The 25,019-nt window shown below is 37.8% G+C and overlaps 2 protein-coding genes across 3 annotated transcripts; both read left to right on the top strand.

Annotated features, from left to right (window-relative positions):
• The first annotated feature begins 8,902 nt into the window (after positions 1-8,902).
• On the top strand, positions 8,903-11,005 carry LOC103955766 (F-box protein At5g39250). 2 transcript variants are annotated; one of them, XM_009367672.3, is made up of 2 exons: positions 8,903-9,057; positions 9,893-11,005. In XM_009367672.3, exon 2 carries the CDS (start codon positions 9,993-9,995, stop codon positions 10,740-10,742), a length of 750 nt encoding a protein of 249 aa, XP_009365947.2. In that variant the 5' UTR covers positions 8,903-9,057; positions 9,893-9,992; the 3' UTR covers positions 10,743-11,005. The 2 variants fall into 2 exon arrangements, with proteins under 2 accessions (XP_009365947.2, XP_048433950.1); XM_048577993.1 differs by having other exon boundaries at positions 8,916-9,057; positions 9,941-11,005.
• A 1,550-nt stretch (positions 11,006-12,555) lies between these two features.
• LOC103955684 (sister chromatid cohesion protein SCC2) lies at positions 12,556-24,449 on the top strand. The gene is made up of 28 exons (XM_009367585.3): positions 12,556-13,302; positions 13,912-14,021; positions 14,769-14,908; positions 14,983-15,079; positions 15,173-15,429; positions 16,170-16,277; positions 16,421-16,532; positions 16,766-16,862; positions 16,966-17,152; positions 17,281-17,712; positions 17,793-18,325; positions 18,407-18,617; positions 18,693-18,743; positions 18,849-19,007; positions 19,094-19,261; positions 19,376-19,675; positions 19,760-19,912; positions 20,284-20,453; positions 20,572-20,680; positions 21,610-21,768; positions 21,876-21,980; positions 22,049-22,282; positions 22,487-22,620; positions 22,699-22,989; positions 23,074-23,497; positions 23,606-23,698; positions 23,797-23,922; positions 24,015-24,449. Exons 1-28 carry the CDS (start codon positions 13,052-13,054, stop codon positions 24,228-24,230), a joined length of 5,427 nt encoding a protein of 1,808 aa, XP_009365860.2. The 5' UTR covers positions 12,556-13,051; the 3' UTR covers positions 24,231-24,449.
• The last annotated feature ends 570 nt before the right edge of the window (positions 24,450-25,019 follow it).

Below are 25,019 nucleotides of genomic sequence, written 5' to 3'. Positions count from 1 at the left end.
AGGCAATATTTTCTCCCAGCTTCAAAAGTATGGACAAATGCTAGCTGATGAAGATGTGACACAGATATGTTTGTATCTAGTCATGGTTGTGGAGGTACGGAGCCCTTTTTTCAAATGAAAGGTCATGGAAGTATCCTTCTTCTTGTTTTAAGTAAAGGAAAGAACATGGAATTTAAAAAAAAAATCATTCTGCGCACTTTTGGAAGATAAAATATCAAACTAGCCATTCTCACTTTCTTAATTCTTAAAAACTAAAACCCTAGTTAGTAGCTAGAGCTAGCTTTAGTAGAGTATGTACACTTTTCAACGACACGACTGTTAATTGTTATTGCAAGCGAACCTCACAATGTATTGAGAAATGATAATCATCCACATGCACGTAGAAACGCTAGCATATGCATTCACTCCCTCGCTATTCCAATAAGAGTATGGAAGGTTAAGAAGCTATAAGAATTAATGCAAAAACTATTAAAATTTGGGCAATTAATTGCTCCCGAAAAGGAGAAATGAACAAGTTATTAATTCGAGCTCTGAACTCCATGTTACAAAATTTATTGAAAAGCAACCGAAATTAGATTCACCAATATATGTTGCTCATTTTTTCCCCTAAACCAGTAAAACCAGCACAGCATGCTGAGTTGCTGTGGACCTCTGCTCTTGCTTTTGCACATGGTTTCCTTTTACAAGCTTAACACACTTATAATTACACATAGCAGAACGGACGTTAAGTAACATACATATTTAATTACATAGCACATGACACATCCAAACTGGCAAACATGACATCATTGTCATCAGTCGTGTTACGGATCCACTCATGTTATATCACATCTATTTATTTAGCAAATTTATACTCCCAAGTCCAAGAATGTCAACTTTACCACCCAACCATATCACATTATTAGTAATACCACGTGGTGGATTGGTGATGCTATTGCCAAACCAAGGAAATTATAGAACACACGAGACATCTAAACTAGCAAAGATGAATTTCTTCAGTGTGAATGTCATACATTATTGCCGGGGATCAATCTACTCATGTTATATCAATGTATATGTCTAATAATATTATATCCTAGTATTTGTGGGGTACAGTGGTTGACTAAAGTAGTGTGTTCCACCATTTATTCCAAAATTCAAATCTCTTCTTATACCTAAAAATTGTTGAGAAAAATGAGAGGATGAATCAGTGATATTATACGAAATATCAACATAATCGTCCATCTATATTATAACATTTGGACCAACAACATCTCTCATGTTAGTGTGACCGTCACACTTTGAGATTTTTTTTTCCAGGCAAAGACCCCTCAAATTTGGCTTTTGCACATGGGATTCTTGACTGTGCTGAGAAATAAAAACATGTCCCTATCATCACAAAACACTGCATGCCACAAGGGGCTCTGCTGTCAATTTCATGGAGATATTATGTGAATTTCACTATCTATCACATTCAATTTACTATATACATCCATCCATCCCCATTCCTTTAATTTCTTGCATAGTACCTCTGCAATGACTGTCACCACCACCACCCACCACCCCATGCTCTCTTTTCACAGTTAATTCTGACATATGGTTTCCAGGCTTCTCTGTGAAAATGCCATGCCTTTCACTCATGCATGCCCTGGATTTATATGTGTATATATAGATTCATCATACATATAATGTAATATATATATATATATATATCTTCTTCTTTTCTCTACAATGCATGTCTGTGTGCTTAGAAAATGATGTGTGTGCAGAGTGTGCCTGCAAGAGAGACATATGGAGAGAGCCAGAAGGGATGTCTAGCTCTTGGGTGCCAAAGAATTCCTGCAGTTTTTGTTTATGCATTTTAATTCAGACACAAAAACAAAAACACAGGAATAAAATATGATTAATTACTCAAATTTAACCAATTTCAAGCAGCAGGAAAATGATGATAAAAGAGGGAAAAGTATAAAACTTTCAGTCTTAGTCAAGATATAAATTGCTTAAGCTAAGATGTTTTTTTAACGGATCGATATTTTAAACTACTCTGATCAACAAAAAAGAGAGATCTAACATGCGAACTCGTTGTTAACTAGCCTAACACACATCACACTGCTATAACAAAGTAGCATATTTTGCTACAAAAGATCTGGCAAAAAAATTAGCTATTAATTAATTAAGTTGAGCCTCATTTGGTGGATGATCTTCAACCAAACAAAGCATGCAGCATCTAAACTTCCAAACAAAAATTAAGAGAAAAATAAAAGGAGAAAAACCCAAAAAAACCCATATTTTTTCCTTTTCTTTTTTTGCATTGACAAATTAAAAGATATTGAACTACTATGATACAGCAGCAACATTTTCCTTCTCACTAGATCCATAAAACTCGACGAGTCTCTGCAAAATCACGACCTGGGTCCGCAGCAGAACGATGTAATCCGCCGTTTCCTGGAACAATTCGTCGGCTTTTAGCGATTTTCCGACGTGGGTCGGATTAACGAGGCTCTTCAGCGTCTCCAGCTTGGCCGAGACCGCCTTCGAACAACGCCGTTTGCGGTCGCCGCTGTTGAAGCTTCTAACCGGAGCTCGACACCGGCGCGACATAAGTCTTCTTCTCGAGGTGTTTCTTCTTCTTCTTCTTCCGGCCAGGGTGGCTTTGAGGTAATTTGCAGGAGCAGAGCTCATTGTGTTTTTGTGTGAAGGAAAAACAGAGTCGCAGAGAGAATGTGAGGAGGAAGACGAGGCCTTACGAGGTTTAAGTAATGGAGGGTTGAGAAATAGACACGAGGCTTGTTGGTTACTACGAAAATGCCATTTCTGGTTTTTCCTTTGTCCTTTAGCCATGTTGTTATGATCCTTACGATTTTGACGATGTTTTAAACTACTTTTAAGTGATCCGTGCTTGTGAATTTGAACTTGAAAATGGATACATTATCCGGCTCACTAGCCTAACACACGAGAAGTTGTTGTGTTGAACAATAAACCGGCACTCAAGTGCAAAAGAAATGGGTATATTGTTGTGCTAAAATATTTTAAACACACGAGAAATTATTGTGCCCAACAGATAAATCAAGTGCATTGTCTGATTTACTCACATAAAAATAAGTCCTGTATTGTACGATTTAGCAGAATAAAACTTGATTGTTATCATTGAACAGTGTGAGCCATACAGTCTACCTTATTTTGATTCTCTATATTGGGCTATAATTGAAAAAAAAAAAAAAATAGGAGCGAGAGTGAAAGGAAAATAGGGAGATGTTTGTGGGCAGAGAAGGGGTTGTTTCGTAATTTCATTGACAACGGGTTGGCATCTCAATTAAAAGAAGAAAGCGGGAACGCGGCACAACTTGCGAGCCACAAGGCAGAAAGCCTGCCCATCTGTAACGGCACATGTGAGGGGCGGGACCGTTAGACACCGTTATTCCCAAATTACCCTCATATTAGGTTATTTGATTTTAGTGATTGAGAGTGATAAACATCAACATCCATGGACATAGATCCATTTCTGATTTTACTTTTGGAGTCCAAGAATCATGCAATTTGAACCATTGAACTTGAATCTGACCGTCTTCCATTAACTCATTATGCTGACCTACTTCACACAAATTAAGGACTTCGATTTTTCGTCCACACAAACTAAGGACTCGAATTTTCTGGTCCTTAGACTCCAGACACTAAAGTTTTGAAAGGATCCAAATTTAACTGCATAGGTAGATGGAATTTTCCACTTGTTGTCCTTTAGACCCAACAATGGTCAATTGGTGCAAAATTTCACACTCATTCATAGACATATGATTACTAATCAGTAGTTAATACGCGTATAAGCTATACATAATGATTTTGTTCATTGTAAGTAAAAATTCAATCCAAAAGTTCGAAACAAACCAATTCATTAAGATTTGATCAAATAGTACTTGTTCAATGCACCAATTAGAATACACCATTGGGTGGTGCAATCTACACACTCATTTTTACCTCTCACACAGTATTTGTTAATTTCTACCTGTGATCTTCTTCAACTCTCGACTCGACTGTCAAAAATTAAGAGAAATGTATGGAAGATAAAAAAGGGTGTGTAAATAGCACCACCCTACACAAGGACAAATATGATCCTATGCCAAGGTCCAATGGAATAAGTTATCGAAATTGTCGTATGGGGAGTGATCTAGAAGGTATATCAAGATACAAATTAACCTTTTCTTATTCTTTCTTCATCACATTAATATAAAACAAAGCTTGTCTTTGGGTTGTTTAGATGGTGAGACTAAGTAAGGGGCAAAATGGACATTTGGGGTACAAATAAAGGTTGGAGAGTGAGCTAGCTAGGGTAGTTGTATTGGGAGTGGGAGTGAGGTTTTGCTAAAGGATGCATGTGAGGGGATATGGGCCAGCAAAGCCCTCATCTGAAGGCTGTGACTGAGAGACTAATAGAGAGAGAGAGAGAGAGAGAGAGAGAGAGAGAGAGAGAGCACATGGGAAGCACATGCAGAAGAGGGAGTTTTAGAGTGTTGTTTGGGAGAGGGGTAAGGGCATGTGACAAATGAGAGACAGTGAGGCAGCATGAAATGTACAGCATGTTTTGCACATTCCCTGCATGGAACTGATCAACCGGCAGCAAATGCACCTTTTCTCCTCTCTCTCTCTCTCTCTCTCTCTCTCTCTCTCTCCTTTTTAAAAAACGACCTTAAGCCAATAAGGTTTCATAATTTGCGATAGTCAGGAAAGAAATGTATATCGTGTACAGCTTTATTCTCGTTTTGCAAAAATATTATTTTCACGACTTGAACCCGTAATTTTTTTGTCACAAAAAAAAACAATATTTATGTTGCGCTAATGCTCACCTTCTCCTTTTTTTTCTTTTTGAAAATATAATAATAAAATTACAATGAAATCACGACCGATCCAAAAACCATACAAATTGAAAAATTAGTTATCATGATACTCGTAAAAGTGAACTGATTCGAAACTAAACTACGATCCAGATCAAGTCCTACCAAAATCGGATTTTCTTTTCGTGCGATGTGCCCTTAGAGTTTACTTTGCCCTTATCATATAACTAATTAATGGGTTTACTAATTGGTTCTTGTTATGCACATGCTTGTTTAGACTTGGTTTGATTTAGAAGCCAGTTGATCAATCGGGCACGTATGACATGTGTGTGAGCAGCGACGTCATTCATATAATATACCTTGTCAATTATTTAAAGATAATAAAAGTATCATTCTGTTGAATTTAATATGCTAAACAGAAGATCTTGTTTTCTCATAGGTGGACATTTGTTGAGCGACCCACTGCAAACTTCCAACAAATATTTAACTTTATCCATTTCATGTGAAAACAATTGATGTGTACTACAAGTTCAAAACAATGAAATGAGGTTTAGCCACTATATGTAAACAATATGTATGTATGTATGTATGTATCTTTGCCCTATGAAAAATGTGGAAAGTTAGCAAATTTTTATGAATCACTACCGCAAAATAGAGTACAATGGCAATCTATAATTTATACAGCAAACTCAACTTAATGAGATGAGCCTAGTGATAGGAGATTATCTAGCTTGTGAAGAGGATCAAAACAATTTTGTTGAAAAATCAGTGGCAGGCCTCAGATAAGTTTAAGAACCCAAATGGATCAGGAGGTAGAAGTATTCATGTGTCTGATTTTAGTTTGTTATTGTTGTTGTTGATAATCATTGTTTGATGTTTGAACACAATTTTTATTTATTTATTTTTTATAAATAAATAAGCATAAACTCCTCGTTACATGTAAAAAGTTGAACAATCTTTCACACACTCTTCCACGCTAACAGTTTGTTTTCTTTTTGGTTGTTGTGGGTTAATTAAAGAAAAAAAAAACTTGAGAGAGTAAAAAGTTAACTTTGTTTTGGTCTTTTAAACTTGATGATCATCATGTTCTAACTATTTATATGTCTAAATTAATCACATGAATGATAAATCTAGAATTCAGACATACTTTGAAAGAGAAATGCTAAGGAGACTCTCTTAAAAGTGAGACTTTTCATAGACTCTCTGCATCCTCATGTGTTTGACACAATATTTTAGAACATTGATACGAGAATTGACGTTCAATTGAGAGAGCCCTCTTAGAATTTCTCACTTTGAATATCGCTAGAAAAGAATGAACATATTTATAGGGTTGTGCTCCACACACTCATTTTCACCTCTCACATACTCTCTCAATTTTTGGTAGTCGGATCTAATGAATTGAAAAGATCAATAGACAAAAATTAACAAAGATGCGTATGAAGTAAAAAAAAGTGTGCAAAAAGCACTGTATATATGTACTTGTGTGAGGGACAGGATGATTATGCTGATGATGAAATGCAATAAAAATTAATTGTTTCAGATACAAAGCAAATTATATCAAGATGTGATGTAACATCTTTTTTCTTCTAGTTTATGATCACCTGCACTTTCTCTGTTAGAAAGGAGAGGAGAGGAGAGCTGAGTGAGTACTACTGCTCATGAGCTAGTAAGCTGCAGCAGCAACTGCGAAGGGGGGGAGAGAGAGAGATGCAGTATCATGCGAAGCTAGCTAGGGTTTAAGTTGTTCACTTCGTTCCCCTTGTTTTCGGGTCCGCAGTGGCTGCCATGATCGAACATGGCTCAGTCACTCGACGCTCTTTTGGCTGCAACCCCACTTGTTTTGTCTAGTCTCAACCAAGCTTGCCCTACTATGCTTCATTGCCTTCTCCTTTTTCCTCTCCTCTCTAATTTTTTCCATTTATACACTCCTTATATGTATATGCTCAACTAAAATTAATCATTGTTGGCACCTAATCCATAACCGACAAGTGTGGTTTATTGTTATGTTATACCGTATAAAATTTGAACGCTCTAATTTATAGAGAGAATAATTTGAACTTAAGTACAAAACGATGATATAGTATCCTACTGAATTGACTTAACCATCTCGACCTCAATTCTAGTGGCTCTACCAAATACGACATCATTTCCGTCCTTAAATCATCTCCTACCCTAGCGGTGGTGGTGAAATTATCCCGCGCACAACCCTAAATACAAAGTTCATACTGCAGAGCAATCAAAAATCAGAAATATTGCCACTTAGTACTGCGGTATTGTGATATTTCTCTTTACTTGTAAGTGAGAAGTCTTAGGTTATATTCTCGTTAAAGGCGAATTTGAACCATATTATTACTAGCCAATTGTGAAGCTAAGCCCAACCCCTCCTCCCTCGTGTAGATAATATAGGTTGTTAAAAAAATATTTCTATTGGGGATTTTGTCTTTTATTGGACATTGGATGAAACCAACGGCAAAGATTGGACCTGGATTAGTACTGGTTTGGTACTGAGATGCTTTTATAAAAAGTGGGTATAAAAAAAAAAAACTGAGCTCAAAAAGGTGTTTGGTAAACACTTAAAAGCAGCTTATTTTCATAGTTTTGAGTGAAAAAATAACTGAAAATATGAAGCAGCAAAAATGAGCTTATTCTCACGGCATAACAGAAGTAATTTTTTTTAAAGCGCAGCAAGTCCACAAGTCCGCGAAGGTTTTTTTATATGTCCAAAGCTTTTACTAAGCCGATATAAAAGCTTTGGACATGGAGTCTCAAGACAAAATTGGACCCGTGTTCTCCACGAAATGCCCTGAACCTGTCAAATATAATAAACTCCTCAAACCAAATAATAATATTTGTTTTGTCGGTTGGAACGAATTTTGGGTAAAAACAATTCGATCGCGTTATTTGTAGGACACTTGACGTAAAAATACAAGACTTTTAATATTCTTTTTAAGAGAAAATTGAAATCTCCATTCATCTTTCACATTCTTTTTACTAATTTCTCTACACACACGCTTATACACATGTGAAAAGTTTTTTTCAATCACATACCCACTCCATGTCTCCACATTTTTTATGCTAATACGTCCAAAAGTGAAACAGTAAATTTAGTGCAGAACGCATGTCAAAAAATACAAATACATGCTTGCATTGGATTGTTTATCTTCAAACACATGTCCTAAATCTTTGGGGTGAAAAATTTAGAAATTATAGAAATGACATATTTTATAATTTTTGTATAAAAAGAAAGTTAGTTATAATACACGTGGCATCAAAATTGAAAGAGAAAAACTCAATCATTTCCAAATATGTGTACATATTTAGTCTAAAAAATTCAAAAGCGTTTTTATCAAAATGACCATCTCCAAAGAAAATGTCAAATTAAAATTAATAATTGATGTGGTAATCTAAAACCTTATATCAAATTTTGTACTTCTCCAACCGAATTGTCAAATATTATTTTATTATTTAAATAGAGCTTTAAATGATTGTAATTATTAAAAAATATTGAAACAAAATTTTTATTAGTTGAAATGTTAGTAGAATAAGGGACCCACTGTTAAAATGAATTAAAAATAATTTTGACATTAAATCATTAAACCTTCAAATCCAGTTAGCAAATAATATTTCGGTTGGAAGACTTTTGATATCAAACATGTACAGTGGCATTCCATCTAGGATTTTAACATCTCATTTGAAGATCCTCTAAAAGAGTTGAGTGTGGAAGAGAAGTTAGCTAAAAAGTCTCACTTACCAGACTCGAAACCACATGTGTTATAGTTCCACTTAATTTCACATTGATTCTACCAAATTCACCTGAATAATGCAACCCGATCAAAGTTTCTCACCTTGCTTCCAGCATCACAGAAGATTTCGTTTGTCCAATAAAAAAGATTTTTCAGTATGTCGAAAATAAATAAAACGTATGTTATATGTTATTATACAAATAGAAAGACATTTAAAAAAAGATTTGTCTACATCTATAAAATAACAGGTAACGTAACTCTCCCGTATTCTGAAATTAGTAATTTTCTTCGTTTGTTGGCCCACCGGCGACCACCAAACTAATAAACAATTTTACAAAAGTCCCTGATTGCGATTGTACTGTTTTTTGTTTTTATGTTAATTTGCTGCTTACTTTTCTTTCTTTGCCCCCAGACTCTGCCTGAAGTCTAATATCCCACTTCCCTCCGTCATCTGCTTCCAAAGCTTCCAACAACATTCCCGGGTTTTACCCATTCCGCCAACAAATTAGGTACGAATGCAAATAAGCCTCCATTTTTTTAATTCAATTTTTTGTCCATTTTCTTCGACTGTGTGATCTAGGTTTTTGATTCCCATCAATTTTTGATTTGGGGGTTTTTTGCAGTATAAATTTTGTATGTCATTTTCTTAATTTTCTGTTGATATGACTCTTAATCTGATCTAATCAAGTGATAGAAATATGTGTTTGTTATCTGTGTGAGGGCGAGTATTGGCGCAACGGAAATGTTGCTCCTTTGTGATTGTGTCGTGAAAATAGTCTTTTTTCAAAACAAGAATAATGCTGCTTAGATAGATGTTTCCTCCGATCCTCGCAAAGCGGGGAGCCTTGTTGGCTTGGGTCGCCTTTTTATCTGTGTGTGTATGCATCTGTATTGATAATACGCCCTGTGTTTTGTACTTGCATCTGTAAAATGCACGTAGTTAGGCATTCAAGTTTAGGAAGAATTCGGTGGTTGTTCGGCATGAAAATTAGCTATTTGGTTGAAACTTGGAAGTGCATTAAGGTTTATGAAAGTGCATTTACTTATTGAATTAGACCGTCCATCCCGATGATCAATCCAATGCGAGGTTTTTATCGAGTTGAAGACATAATGCGATGTTCACTTCTTCTCGGGGCTACCTGTTATAGGGAACAAATTCTTGTGATTCGTCTAACACAGATGTTATTTTGTTTAGAAGGACACTACTTAGTCATTCGTTATATCTGAACTGAATTTGATATGATCTTTTGCATTTTTCTCATTAAGCTAAGTGTGTGGTAATCTTAACAAAAAATGATGAGTGTATATTTTATGAATTTTGGATTTTATCCTTTTTTTCCACAGGGTTTTCTATCTGCCCTCATCTCTGCTGATTTTAGTACTCCAATGTAGTGATAGCCACCGCAGTGGCAGATTCTTTTCATGAATTGGTTGTGAGTTGAAAATGGTGAATGAAGAAATCCTGAAGGCGGTTTTCCCTTTACTGGAGGGTGTGGACCTTGCTTCTTGTATGGGAGTGTGCAAGCGGTGGAGACAGATAGCTCGAGATGATTTCTTTTGGAAGCGTCTATGCGCCAAGAGATGGCCCTCTACCTGCAAGCGACCTAACCCTCCCACTCTAACCTATTGCAAGCTGTATCAAAACTTTTATAAGCGCCACCACCGTCGAACTCTTCTTCCACCAAGACTTTCCTTTGATGACTTGGAATTTTTCATTGATATATGGACTGAAGATCGATTTCTCTTTTCTGAAGTGATCCCTGGCCCCGTTCTACAGAAAGGTACCAAAATCCCACCACCAGGAGTATGTGACATGCTTAGATATCACCTGGAGGGTGCTGAGTACAAGATGAAACTCCCTGTTGAACCAAGGTTTGCGGTTCCTCTGACCCAGACCGTGAGTGTTTCAGTGCTTGTGGAGCGCAAGGATTCTAACAGGGTTGCACGTATAATTGATAATTCTATGTTTGACTACATTGATCGAACAGCATCTAGAGCCATGGCAAATGAATACCTAGACTTCTCAGCGGTCTACCCTTTCACTTCGGGTATCCGGGCATGGATCTCTTTGCTTTTCATGGACAACGGAGATGAAGGAGTTATTGATGTTTTTGGGATTGAAATGGATTTCATGGATGCTGCAAACTCGAAGGAAGAGGTTTTGTGGCTATTAGACATGCTTGATTGGAAGTGAAGGTTTCACTTGCAAGGCCATTCAGATAATAAAGAGCGACCGAATTGGATGCAACAATGATGCTTTTGTCTTCCACGGTTTAGTTGACATGCAGAGTCTGCATATGGAAGAAAACAGCGCAACGCTGTCATGTTCAGCGTAAACACTTTGCTTCAGCGGTATCACTTTCTTTCATGTGTTGCATATTCGAAATTTTGAAGTTTGTACATGCTTGTTTTCTTCATTACTGCGAATAAATTACGAACCTTCATCTTTGCTCCGTATTGAAGTGTATTGATTTTGTGTTCATTCTATTTGATCTGGGAAAATTGAAACTTACAATCTCCCCGTTGAGAGGTGGTACAAATGCGGTATGGAAAATATGGTACGAGTAGCGTTTTTTATCTAGAAATTTGTTCTCCCAACAGAGGTTTGACCAAACTGCCAATTTGCTGGTGCGACACCAGCCAACTCTATTGTTTTCCCATCACTCGTAGTGACTATGATTGACAAGCTTTGCCCTACAAGTTGGTTTCCCGTCGCCACCCAAACTTGCCCCCAGTTTCTTGACGTTTGAATCCATTTAGTGCTATCCCTTTAATTCTGACGTTCGTAACATCGCTAGCACCGCCAATATTGAACGCTGTCGCTGTAACCCGCCAGGGGTTGCCCCTCGAACTTAACCCCTCCACTCTTCCGGCACGAGACTCTCCGGTACTTAACTGGATTGATACCGGCTTTTGACGGTGCGAGTTTTGCGAGCATAGCCTGTACTGGTCGAAGTGCTTTTGGGGTGGATTGCACCAGTGATCAGGAGCCGGAGCCCAATTTGGTGGACAAATGTTGGTTACGGTAATTGTGATGGCCCTGACGTGAGGGTTGCACCATTGGGGATCATGGATGCACCCGAGCCGGAAACAAGCACCTAAAGTACCCCCATCGTTGATGAGGGCCGTGCTTAGCGCTGCTGTCTAGAGGCCATAGCCTTGTTCATGGAGATTACCATATCCACAAGCCCCCTCTATTCAACAAATCACAAAGTTAAAACCTAATCAAATTTTAGTTAACAGAAAACAAAACAAACCATACATGATCGGCGCAAACAAAAGATTTTCACTTACGCATGGTTTCTCCTCCACTCATGTCACCGTAAAACGTTGCATGTGCGTCTTGCCAAACATTGTCGTCTCTTCCGCCGGTCGGGATTATAAAGCCCATGGCTTGAACCAAAAGAGTGATCAACTATCTTTGTTGGGACCCATGTCAACCTTCTCCAAAATTTTGTACTTTCAAGTATGATAAAATAAGAGTTTTAGTGTTAAATCTTGATGATGGAATTTTTAATCAAGAGTTTAACGGTGAAAATTTTCAGTCTATGATACACTGAGGCATACAAAAGTATATTAGTCTTGAATACCACTTTTTGCTTATTAAAATTATAGTTGAAGCAAACCTATTAAATGTTTATTCTCCTCACTTGTTAAAGTGCATGTAAATAATTGGATTTACTTAATAAAAACGATACAGTCAGTCACTTACACATGTTTGAACTAACAATTTTTAATTATTGTGCATACTATAACTAAAAGAGATTCTTAAGTTCGTCCGCGCAAACCATCTTTGTTGGCGTCAAAATTAAACATAATCCTTAATGATGTCGACGGGTTATCGATTTACAAAAAAAGATATCTTTTTTTTTTTCTAAGGTATGACGAATGCTGGCGGGTGGACCCAAGAATTTCTCTGAATTCAGCCATGTTACCACTTCAAACAAAAATCTACTAATCATTTACAGTTCAAGTTCTCAATCTTCTTATTCCGGCGAGGAAGCGGAAAAGACCGAAAAGGACGACACACATTATTTGTGCTGTTGACCTTCACAACACCAGCCCAAGACTAATTCCGTAATTTCGGACCTCGACCTTTTTCCAAAATCTGCGCCCGGCAAAATCCTCCGTCGAATAAAATTCCAAAACCATCCTTCCCAACGAAGCTAACTCACGAGTCGTCAGCAGGAAGCTTTGATAGTTCGTACAGTGCCCCGAGGGCATTTTCGTAACTCCGGCAGTAAGACTCCGTTCGCAGTCGCACATCCAAAATCCCCAGAATTTAGTTCCTCCACCGCACTTTTCCCCGCCATTTGCTTCCTCCAAATTCTCCTTCCCAAAATCTAGGGCTCCGTCCTCGTCACTCTCTGCAACCGAAACCCTAATTCTCTCCGAAATCCCCCCTTGATTCTGCATAATTACGACCCCTGCCACTCCGCCGCTTCATCATTCTCCCTTCATGCCCTTGCGGCGCCGATTGCGAACTCACCGGTGGAGCAATCGATGAGTTATCCGGCAGCCACTTCAAGCTCGAGCTTCGGCTCGGCTCACGGAGGTATCAGCCTCTCGAACACGGTGCACTCGGAGGTCGCGCCTTGCTTGCCTCTGCCGTCGCTGCCGGTGTTCTGCGGGGCATCTGATCACCTCCGGCTGTTCGACGAGCCGAGTCGGAACAGTGCGTGGCTGAACCGCCCTGACGCAGCTGTTGCGAGTAGGATTGCTGATCTGCTTCGAGAAACCGACGTGTCGTACTTGTAAGTACTTTTCTGTGTTCTGCGCCAGCAATTTCATTTCCAGGTTTAAATTTGAAATTTGATTGTTAGAAATGCGCGATGTTGCATTTGAATTGTGATTTTTGCTTATTTTTTTTAATTTACAATTTGAAATTTGACGTATTTGATTGTTGCCATGTTCTGCTGCATGTGAATTTTGAATTTTGCCGTTTCTTATGATGGGGTTTGGTTTTGTTTGTTTAAATTTTAAGTAATTTGGAGAAAAATGTAATGGTTATTGATGGGAATTAGCTCCCTCCCTCCCTCTCTCTAGCACCCCATGCACCTCGAACCACCCACCCCCCCCCCCCCCCCCCCCCCAACTTTTAGCTGAACTGACAGGCAGCTCAATGTGTTTGAACTAATGCGATGGGGTTGTGAAATGTGAATTCGGAGGCAACTTTTCAATAAGTAATTTGGAACAGAGCAGCCACCTGATTCGTTGTACCGTATATTAAATTGTATCCCAGGATCTTATTTTTTACTAAAAATGCGACGGACTAGGGGAACTGTGCTGATACAAAATTTCTATTAGTTACATTGTTTAGATTTGTTTTGAATTTCGGTGCTCATATATGGTTTCATGCACAGGAACCTTAGGGAGGATGCTAGGGCAGTTCCATATGGTTATGGAGAATCTTTAAAACTTCACGATGAAGTTCTTCAGTACAATCCAGAAGCATTTGAGTACAATAGTCCAGGTAAACCAAGTATTTCGTCTCTCCTTACCTGCTTTTATGCTTCAACTTTTTCTTTAGATTTTTTTTGGTTTCCTACTTATTACGTAGGGTTTCTGTATAGCTGTTTCAGCTATAACTGCACATTGCAACAGCCATGTTTTCATCATATAACCAATAAGCCTTTACATAGGTTATAACATGATTGAGTAATGCAATCACATCTCTCAGGTGCAAGAAGTTTTGGTCATAATATAGACTTGGTTAATGATTATGCAGATTTTATACTAATGAAGATCAGAATAATATTAATTCATTGATAAAGATACTGAAAATAATTAATAAAACTAAATATAATATGTCTAGGAATGAGAAAAACATATATTTTTTCATACGAGTGAAGATATTGATTAGATATGATAAAATAATAATAAAAATATTTTCTTTTGGTTTCACAGCACAAGTTGCAGAAGTTAAAGAGTGCTAGTTGATATTTTTTACACTTATTAGACAGAGTAGCTTCATTTAAGCTCAAAAAATTTATTTCTTTTTAGATGATGCACTTTTACTTCATTGTTGAAAGGATACAGTGCAAATTTCCAAGATCTCTCTTAGTCTTTGTATATATTACATGCACAGTAAATAAATGCCTCTAGATATTACACACACTACTTAGTTCCTTAGAAGAATTAGTTGTAGTTTAAAGTGTTTGTTCTTGTATAAATTTATATTTCTGTGCTTATTGTTTCTTGCACTGTTCAAGTTTCGCAGGTCCTATTAAGGGGCAAGTGCCTGTCAGTAGTACAATATCTGACAAGAAGCCCTTCAAGCCTATTGTACCTATACCAAAGCTTTCTCAAAGGGACTATTCTGTATCTGACAATAATCAGCTCAATGATATTCCTCCTAATGTATGTGTGCATCTATTTGGCAGTTAATAATTTTGCCCCCTCCTTGTTTAATAATCTAGATGGTGAAATGGCAGGACATATCTCCACCATCTTCTAGAAAACCAAAATCCAAGAAAAAAGCTAGTGATACCGTTACGTCAACAGTCGGACCAGATTCTGCTGAAATTCAAGGTTCGTGGGCTTTAGAACTCTCTCTTCCTCTTAAACATACATTCTTCTTTTCAATATTCATGTGAGTGACCTATCTTCAAAAATCATGTTTAGATGCCACCATCAGAAGCTTTTGTGAGTTGGTGGAGGATTTCTGTGGCAGAGCTGAAATTTTCAGTGATGACCGGGAAGAAACTGAGTGGTTATCTATGCCTCTTTCTGATCTTAGAGTGCTTGCAAATGAAATAATGTCTCTTCGAGCAAAGAAGCTTCTACATTTGGTTCCTGTAGATACTTTTGTTAGATTGTTAAGGATTTTAGATCATCAGATACATCGGGCTGAAGGCTTGACTATAATTGAATATGAGCAGGTGAGCTTGTTTTCTGTTCTGCTTTCTTTCTTGCATTTAGCGGGTCTGTTGTGGTAATTTCAAGTTTGCTTCTTAAATTACATTTCTTCAGGCTTTATTGTTAGCTTCTTGCTTTTGTGCAGTGTTTAATTTTTCCATACTCTTTTTCTTATCTTGTTTTTAATCTTCAAGCTAGTAAAGAATGGTGTTACTGCAGCACCTTGCAATATTTTGAAAGTTTTGAATTTCTTCTTATAATCGTCTTTGCTATCTGAATCACTTTTATCCTGACCCTATGTTTGCCTAGTTATGACCATGTTTGGGATGAAATTTTTTTAGTTTTGGGGGCCGCGCCGTAGGGGGGTGGGGTGAGGTTTGAAATAAAATAAATGTTTTATTAGCAAAATAAGGCATTGAGCATCTTCTTATCAAAAAGATAATGCATCAAGCATCTGGAGCCTTTGGAGGAGACTGTTTGTTATGTATAAATTTGATTGGATGGCATTAGCAACTGCAGAGAGCAATGATAAAAGTTTGGGGGAATGATAAATGGTCAGGAATAGTGATGGGAATAATCAGGAAAGAGAGGAAGGAAGAAAGATAGAAAAATAGTTTTTCATTTTTGGCAGTGAATACAATGCTAGTTTAATATATCAATTATTCGTTCCGGTTCATATTTATGCACTGAATTATATATGTGGAGTTTTATTGAAATAGTATTGTGATCATGTTCATATCTTACTTATCTTTTGTAATGTCAGTCAAACTCAGATGTGGTTTCATCAATACAATGTGCACTGGAGTCCATTCACGCAGCATTAGCAGTAATGGCTCATAACCAGATGCCAAAACAACTATATAAAGAAGAGGTACATGCTCAGATGTTAACTCCTCAGTTTACATTTAGTGGAGGTCCCTTGTATTGTATACTTGTAAATGTACCTTGTATTTTGTTTTTGTTTTTCTATCGTAGAAAATGCTAGTAATTTTTATTTTTGTTCCATCATATCAGATCATTGAAAGAATTCTGGAGTTTTCCAGGCATCAGATAATGGATGTTATGTGCGCTTATGATCCATCATATCGTGCTTTGCATAGGCCAAGTCAAAATGGGTCGCTCGAAGGTTAGTTTTTCTTGTGCAGTTGGGATTTCCTTAACCCACCACATTCATATGTTCCCTAATGCTTCATACATTTATTTAATCTGCATGCAAAACCATCTCCATCATTTTCTTTCAGTTGTTACCTAAATGGTGGGCTGTATATTGTCTTGCTTGGTTGGTCATTTCACCTTTCCTGGAGTAGTTTGTTCCAACTTGTGTGATTTGAATAACAATGTTTTCCAATATATTGACAGTGGAGGAAGATGAAGAGCCTGATGCTGAATTTGGTTCAGCAAGCAAGAAGAGACGCAGTATCAAGACTGTTAAAGTGCAGAAATCCTCATTTAACAGGTATCCTTATCTATATTCTTCTCTTGGTTTTAGAGTTTTTTACTAGATCCTTATATAAAAAAAACTTAGGTGCTGTCTTTCCCTTACATCTTTGCCTTGGTAGGGTCTCTGCTGCTGTGAATAATATTCTTCAGAAAATGTGCACCATTCTTGGTTTACTCAAGGATTTGTTGTTAATAGAAAGGTTGTCAGATGGTTGTATCTTACAACTACTGAAAACAAGCTTTACAACATTTATGGTGGATAATATCCAGCTCTTGCAACTGAAGGCAATGGGTTTAATCAGTGCGGTACAGATCTGCACTATTCATCTCCTCTTGGCAGCTATTGTTTACTCATACCTTTACATATCTTCAAACACATGCATTTTGATGTTATCTACTCTGAAACTTGTACATCTTCATTGTTGGTTGTACAGATATTCTATTCATACACTCAGCATCGCACATATGTGATAGATGAATTAATTCAGTTGCTTTGGAAGTTGCCAGTCTCGAAGCGAGCTTTGAGAGCCTATCACCTACCTGACGAAGAGCAACGGCAGATTCAGATGATCACTGCTTTGTTGATTCAGTTGGTTCACTATAGTGCAAACCTTCCTCAATCATTAAGACAGGAATCAAGTGGTAATTCCATCTTAGAACTTTCTGTCAATGCCGATTATCCAACTAAAGGTCATGAGGCAGCAACAGAGGCATGTTGTCACTTTTGGACTCGTGTACTTCAGCGCTTTGCTAGTGCGAAGGCTCAGGAAGCTTCAGAGTTGAAAGTAATGATGGAGAATCTTGTTACTGATCTCTTGACAACATTGAATTTACCGGAATATCCCGCTTCAGCTCCTATTCTGGAGGTAATATATGTGACTTGTGTGGACTGTAATTTCGTTGGTTGTATTAGTAAGTTGCCATTCTGAATTAGATTTAGTTGCAGGTTCTTTGTGTCTTGTTACTCCAGAATGCTGGGCTGAAATCTAAAGACATAGCTGCACGTACCATGGCTATTGACCTTCTCGGCACAATTGCTGCAAGGTTGAAGCGTGATTCTGTACTTTGCAGTAGTGACAAAATCTGGATACTTCAGGAGTTGGTTAGTGACGATGGGGTTGATCAGACATATCCAAGAGATGCATGCTCAGTTTGTTTAGATGGTAGGGTTGAAAAAAATGTCTTTGTATGTCAAGGTTGTCAGAGAATGTTTCATGCTGATTGCATGGGAGTGAGAGAATATGAAGTTCCAAATCGAAGTTGGCACTGTCAGATATGCCTCTGCAGGAAGCAACTTCTTGTTTTACAATCCTATTGTAAGTCACAATGCAAAGATGAAGGAACCAAGGATCGAAGTCGTTCAGGAAGAAACACTGAAGTTGCTTTTTCAATTACAAAACCTGAGGTTGTCCAACAGATGCTTTTGAATTACCTTCAAGATACCACATCAGCTGATGATGGGCATCTCTTTGTTCGCTGGTACGTACTAATTTAACTTCAATCCTTCTTGACTCTGTGGTTCCATTGTTTCCAGTAGTGAAGTTATTGTTGTTTGGACAGGTTTTATCTCTTGTTGTGGTACAAGGATGATTCAAAATCACAGCAGAAGCTCATGTACTATCTTGCTCGACTGAAATCAAAAGAAATAGTTCGGGATTCTGGGACTGTTTTTTCATTATTGACAAGGGATTCAGTCAAGAAAATTACTTTAGCATTGGGGCAAAAAAACTCTTTCTCCAGAGGGTTTGATAAGATTCTTCATTTGCTTCTGGTTAGGAATCTTTTCTATTCACTCCCTGATTTTTCATGTAATAAATCTCTATTTTGACATGTTAGTGGATTTCAGGCAAGCTTAATGGAGAATTCTCCTGTAATCAGGGCCAAGGCTTTACGAGCGGTAAGTGAAAAGTTATATTCTTGAACTTTTAATCCTCGTAATGGAAATTTAGTTTTATGACTATTGACAGAATTTAATGTCTTAATCTCTTAATATGATGAGCAGGTCAGTATAATTGTAGAAGCTGATCCGCAGGTATTAGGAGATAAACGAGTTCAATCAGCTGTTGAAGGAAGATTTTGTGATTCCGCAATTTCTGCAAGAGAAGCAGCACTGGAACTTGTAGGAAGGCATATTGCTTCTCATCCTGATGTTGGTTTGCAGGTGTGCACAATTGAATTCTCATCCTACCAACTCCTTTGTTCATGTGCTATTAACACATGTTGCTTATCTTTTCCATTTTCTCTCAGTATTTTGAAAAGGTTGCTGAGAGAATTAAAGATACAGGAGTTAGTGTTCGAAAGCGATCCATCAAAATCATACGAGATATGTGCATTTCAAATGCAAACTTCTCTGAATTCACAAGTGCCTGCATTGCTATCATCTCCCGTATTAGTGATGATGAATCAAGTATACAGGTAATTCTGAAGCAATGATTGTGCTGGATTAGGTTCATTGACACGTAAAACACAAGTATACAAAGTTCTTTGTTCTTGACCAGGTCCAGTCTTTATTCTTTTCCTCTTCCACAGGATATTGTTTGCAAGACATTTTATGAGTTCTGGTTTGAGGAACCTGCTGGTTCACAAACTCATTTCTTTGGAGATGGTAGCTCTGTTCCATTGGACGTGGCTAAAAAAACTGAACAGATAGTTGAGATGTTGAGGAGGATGCCAAGTCATCAACCTCTTGTGACAGTCATTAAACGCAACTTGGCCCTTGATTTTTTTCCACAATCGGCTAAAGCTGTTGGGATCAACCCTGTCTTACTTGCATCTGTACGCAACCGCTGTGAGTTAATGTGCAAGTGCTTACTAGAAAAGATATTGCAGGTACTTTTCCCCAATAATTTTGACATGCTAAAACGATTTGGTTGATTATTTGAATCTGAATGTTTAGAAACCCTTACTTTTCAGGTAGAGGAAATGAATATCCAGGAGGTAGATAGGCAGGCACTTCCATATGTACTAGCTTTGCATGCATTCTGTGTTGTGGATCCAACACTTTGTGCACCGGCTTCTGACCCTTCACAGTTTGTGGTCACTCTTCAGCCTTATCTAAAGAGTCAGGTAAACTACATTTTGTTATATTTGTTCAAATGTACCTTTAGAGCACTCTCAGAATTATGTTTTGGATTTGAAAGTTATTTTATTCCACGTGTCACTTTTGCATTTTATCAATAGTTATACTTGTTCTGAAGAGCAGCCTTCTAGGATCCATTCTTGTTTCTCTCTAAATGATATGAATCTAGACCTTACCAATAAGAGATCTTAGGATTTTTTTCTGCAAGGGCTTGTTCATGCTCTGTATTGGGAATTTGATTGCTCACGATCTTTGTTACAATTCATTTCTCTCTTTTTCCCCCTTTGATCGAAAATGCAGAAAGATACTAGTAAAGCAAAACTCATGCCTGCATTTTGATTGTTTGCTCTGTGTTCAGGCTGATAATCGAGTGGTTGCACAGTTAGTGGAGAGTATAATCTTTATAATTGATGCTGTTCTGCCTTTGGTGAGAAAGTTACCACAAACTGTTGTGGAAGAACTTGAACAAGACTTAAAGAACATGATTGTTCGGCATTCCTTCTTGACTGTTGTGCATGCTTGCATAAAGTAAGTTCAAGTTCAGGCTTTCACTTTCAGACAATTGTCTTTTATTAATATATTACAGTTGCATTTCTTATTATGATTTAGATGCCTTCTAGGTTTTATATCTTTGTCCTCATTACAGGTGCCTCTGTGCTGTGAGTAAAGTGGCAGGAAAAGGTGCTGCTATAGTGGAGAATCTTATCCAGGTGTTCTTCAAACGTTTGGACGCTCAGGCAGTAGATAACAAGCAGGTTGGTGGATTAAAATATGTGCAGATGGATTATGTCTTTAATTACTTAAAGTGTATTTTCGATGTTTGTGCTTGGATCAATGTTTCTTCCAGTTACCCCTGAAGTTTGAAAATCCTCCTTGATCTATTAAGGGATGGCAAAGAGGATGGCAACGATACCTTGTATTTTATATTACATCTCTTATTACCAACAAATTGGTGGCCCACTTTGAAGTTTGCCTGAGAGTTATGCTTGTATGCCTAATCCTTCAAGCACCTCATAGGCAAAATGATATGTGAATTTATTCTTCTAAAAGAGTTTGATATGAGATATTACAGTTTTGCGCATGGCCATGCATTTATATAGTTACTTGACAGAAATTTAGAACGAACCACAATGGTGAACTTGTAGATACTGCTCAAGTATGGCCGTCAATCAAGTAAAACTATGAGTGGAAACCTTATGCAAACTTTTCATGTCATATATGCTACAAATTAGGATTTACTGATTGAATAATTAACATATTCTTCTGTTCTTAATAAATTTTTTACTTTATAAAAAAAAAAAAATTAATATCGTAATATATCTGTTCAGACCTGAGTTAAGAGCAAAACTGAGACTATGGTTAAAGTTAAGGCTCTCTTTCAGTATTGTCTAGCTGCAGTATTGATTACTCATGCAGGCAGTTACATGTAGAACTTTTGTAATATTGGGTTGCAGAGTAAGCTTATAGTTTTATTGCTTTCTTGATGCAGCATCTTGTTAGGTTTTATGTAACAAGAAATTACTGATAGGGGGTTTTGTGTTTGTATCTTGGCTTTTAGCTCTAAGCTCAAACAGAGAGCTGGTCATGGTTGATAGTTTGTACACAAACATACCACATGTACATACATTAAATTTATGTAATTGGGCTTCAAGTTTTGACAATTTGCAACCTTTGCTAATTTCAGCAAGTGGGGCGGTCTCTTTTCTGTCTCGGATTGCTTATCCGTTATGGCAACTCTTTGCCCAGTAACTCCAACAGAACAATTGATGTTGTTAGCAGTCTCAGCTTGTTTAAAAAATATCTTCTAGTGGATGATTTTGTAATAAAGGTTCGGTCATTACAGGTATGAACTTTATAATTTACTTTTTCCTAAAGCCTAGCTTGATCTGGAAATGTGAAACGCCTGGTTTTATAATGAAATGTAGTGATGTTGTGTTGTAACGTTTGTAGGCATTGGGCTTTGTTCTAATAGCTAGGCCCGAATATATGTTGGAAAAAGATATTGGGAAGATAGTAGAGGCAACATTCTCTTCTAGCTCTGACGTTCGTCTTAGGGTAAGATAGCAGTGTCCCGTATTTCTACTACAGTGGCAGTCTGTATGCTTAATCATTTTTTTGACCAGATGCAAGCATTGCAAAACATGTACGACTATCTTCTTGATGCTGAAAGTAAAATGGGAACAGATGCAGCTAGTGATAATGTGATTCATTGTAATGTGGAAGGCGGCAATGCTGTATCTGTTGCTGCGGGTGCCGGAGATACTAATATCTGTGGTGGTATAGTTCAGTTGTATTGGGATAATATGTTGGTGAGATGTTTAGACCTTAATGAACAAGTTCGCCAATCTGCAGTTAAGGTGAGATAGGGCTTCAATGTTCTGTTCCTGGCTCTTTGTGCACGTTATTTTCTTTTTCTAAGATTGTCATGAATATGGAGAATCAGAATCTTGTAGACAACCAACTTCTGAGAAAATTATCTGGTCGAAAGAATGTGATGTATTTGAAAATTTGAAAGACAATTTTATGTCAATTTATTTTACTTTTTCCTAATATAACTGCAGATTGTTGAAGTTGTGCTGCGCCAAGGGCTTGTACATCCTATTACATGTGTTCCATACCTTATTGCACTCGAAACAGATCCACTGGAGGCCAATTCGAAGTTAGCTCATCATTTGCTGATGCAAATGAATGAAAAGTATTCTCCTCTATGTGCTTTTTGACTTGCCATATCTTTTATTGTTGCTTAGGTTTTTTAATCGAAGTATCATTTTAGGTACCCAGCATTTTTCGAAAGCCGCCTGGGAGATGGCCTTCAAATGTCTTTTAGTTTCATACAGTCCATAAGTACTAATTCTGAACACGAGAACAAAAAAATTCAAGCAAAGGCTTCTGGAAATGCGAAGGGAAAATCTGATAATGTTTCTCTCACACAAGCAAGACTAGGGGTTTCTCGAATCTACAAGCTTATTCGTGCTAACCGGACTTCAAGAAACAAATTTATGTCTTCAATTGTTCGCAAGTTTGATAATACTAGCTGGACACCTTCAGTAGTCCCTTTCCTAATGTGAGTTTAAATCATTGGTGTCAGTCTTGGACTTAATGTATTCTGGATGAGGGTGCTGACGTGGATGTTGATTTCTTTTTACAGGTACTGCACAGAGATACTCGCCTTGCTACCCTTCACGACACCTGATGAGCCACTTTACTTGGTCTATTCTATAAATAGAGTAGTACAAGTGAGGGCTGGGGCGCTCGAAGCAAAACTGAAAGCTCTGACTTTGCATTTGTTACAAAGAAGTGCACCTCATGGGAACGGCATAATTGAAGATGGTTCAGCTGCTCAACCTTTTACGAGAGGAATGGCTTCATTGGATTTGAATGGGACGGTTCAACAAGAACCGGTGTTTCAACCAGTTACAAGTTATATGTCAATGGAGTGGAATGGTATAATACAACAAGAGCCAGCAGATCAGTCTGTCTCAAATCAAGCTACCCCGTTTGAGGCAAACATGCACGTTACGGGCTCCAACAGTTCCGGTGGCTTCTCAATAGATGACGTACAGAAATTCCAGGTATCCTGTAGTCCTGTACTAAATTGATTTTTCACAAGCCTGAGAATTAGGGTTTTGCTGCTTGGTTAATTTTCATTGATTATACTCTTGTTTTACGTGCTACTGTAGGCAGACTGCCTGGCAGCTATTGCGGTGCAGCTTCTTTTGAAATTAAAGAGACACCTAAAAATTGTGTACAGCCTGAACGATGCAAGGTGCCAGGTAAGCAATCACTAGATAATTATAGGTGCGAGGTGCCTGGATCTAACTGCCCCCTAGTTAATTTTTTTTATATCATTTGTAATTCCTCATTGAACCAGGCTTTTTCTCCGGGCGAACCCCTTAAACCGGGAGATGTACTCTCCAGGCAGAACATTCCTTTCGACCTCAGTGATACCCGCACCAATTTGCCAACAACTTATCAAGAATTGGTTCAAAGATATCAGGTACGGTACGGTGAGCTGTGAGACTCTCTGTGTGTGTGGATGCTAGCAATCATGTCCGTGCATAAATTCTTACTGATATCGATGTTGTACAGGAATTCAAGAATGCGTTGAGGGAGGATACGATTGATTTCTCAACTTACACTGCAAACATCAAGAGAAAACGGCCGGCCCCCAGAAAAGGGCGGAAATCTGTGGGGGGAGATGACGAGGGCGATGATGACGATGAGGATTATTCAGGCGGGGCTCGGAGGCCGAGTAATATTGGAAGGAGAGGTGGCTACGGTATTAGAAGTCGACAGCGGTTATAGTAGTACATTACAGGTAGGCTAACTTGTAAATGTTGTAGGAGAAAGGAATAGCAATAGAGAGGGGTGATACGACGACGGAAAAACTAGATTTCTGGAAACGGTAGAGAAATCCAGTAGAGTAGCGTGAACTCTCTTACTGTTTCCGTATTTTGTAATTCGCCCACGAGAGCGTATATCGACCGCATTCTTTTGTGAATGAAATCCATCCGTCTCATCAAATCGTCAACTTTTTTGTCGATGTAGCAGCAGGTTTGATTTCAAAAATGGCTTTTGGTCATTCAGAAGCAGTCGCAAACAGCCCGATGATATGCATTTCTTAGACATAACTTAGAAATCAATCTAAAACACATTTACATGGGGTCGTATGGAAAGTGATTTGGGAGGGTCAGAAAGCATGAGCTGCTTCTCACAAAATCATCTAAAAATAGATGACTATGGAGAAGCACATGGGGGAAGTATTTTCCTTAAAATCACTTAGTACTGGTTTGGTACTGAGGTGCTTTTATAAAAAGTGGGTATAAAAAAAAGCTAAGTTCAAAAAGATGTTTGGTAAACACTTCAAAACAACTTATTTTCACAGTTTCAGGTGAAAAAAAAGCTGAAAACGTGAAGCAGCAAAAATGAGCTTATTTTTCCAGCATAACAGAAATTGTTTTTTTTCAAAGCACGGGCAATACCAAACCAGCTACCAAGAAGCACATGGGAAGTATTTCCCTTAGAACAAAGCACGTTGCAAACAAAGAAGAAGCTGAATGTATGTAAAATAATTTTATATCTAGCAAAATAATT

The sequence above is a fragment of a genome, unplaced genomic scaffold, assembly GCF_019419815.1.
Source record: "Pyrus x bretschneideri cultivar Hongxiangsu unplaced genomic scaffold, Pyrus_bretschneideri_v1 Contig12, whole genome shotgun sequence".
Lineage (NCBI taxonomy): Eukaryota > Viridiplantae > Streptophyta > Magnoliopsida > Rosales > Rosaceae > Pyrus > Pyrus x bretschneideri.
Note: the sequence above shows the minus strand (reverse complement) of the source record. Positions and strands in the feature narration are given on the sequence as shown.

What these genes read in the sequence shown, in the direction of transcription:
- LOC103955684 (XM_009367585.3), top strand. Translation starts at nt 13,052, where the DNA reads ATGAGTTATCCGGCAGCCACTTCAAGCTCGAGCTTCGGCTCGGCTCAC. An exon ending in AGCCTTATCTAAAGAGTCAG is followed by an intron (nt 19,913 to 20,283) that starts GTAAACTACATT and finishes CTCTGTGTTCAG; the next exon opens with GCTGATAATCGAGTGGTTGC. An exon ending in TTCGCCAATCTGCAGTTAAG is followed by an intron (nt 22,283 to 22,486) that starts GTGAGATAGGGC and finishes ATATAACTGCAG; the next exon opens with ATTGTTGAAGTTGTGCTGCG.
- LOC103955766 (XM_009367672.3), top strand. Translation starts at nt 9,993, where the DNA reads ATGGTGAATGAAGAAATCCTGAAGGCGGTTTTCCCTTTACTGGAGGGT.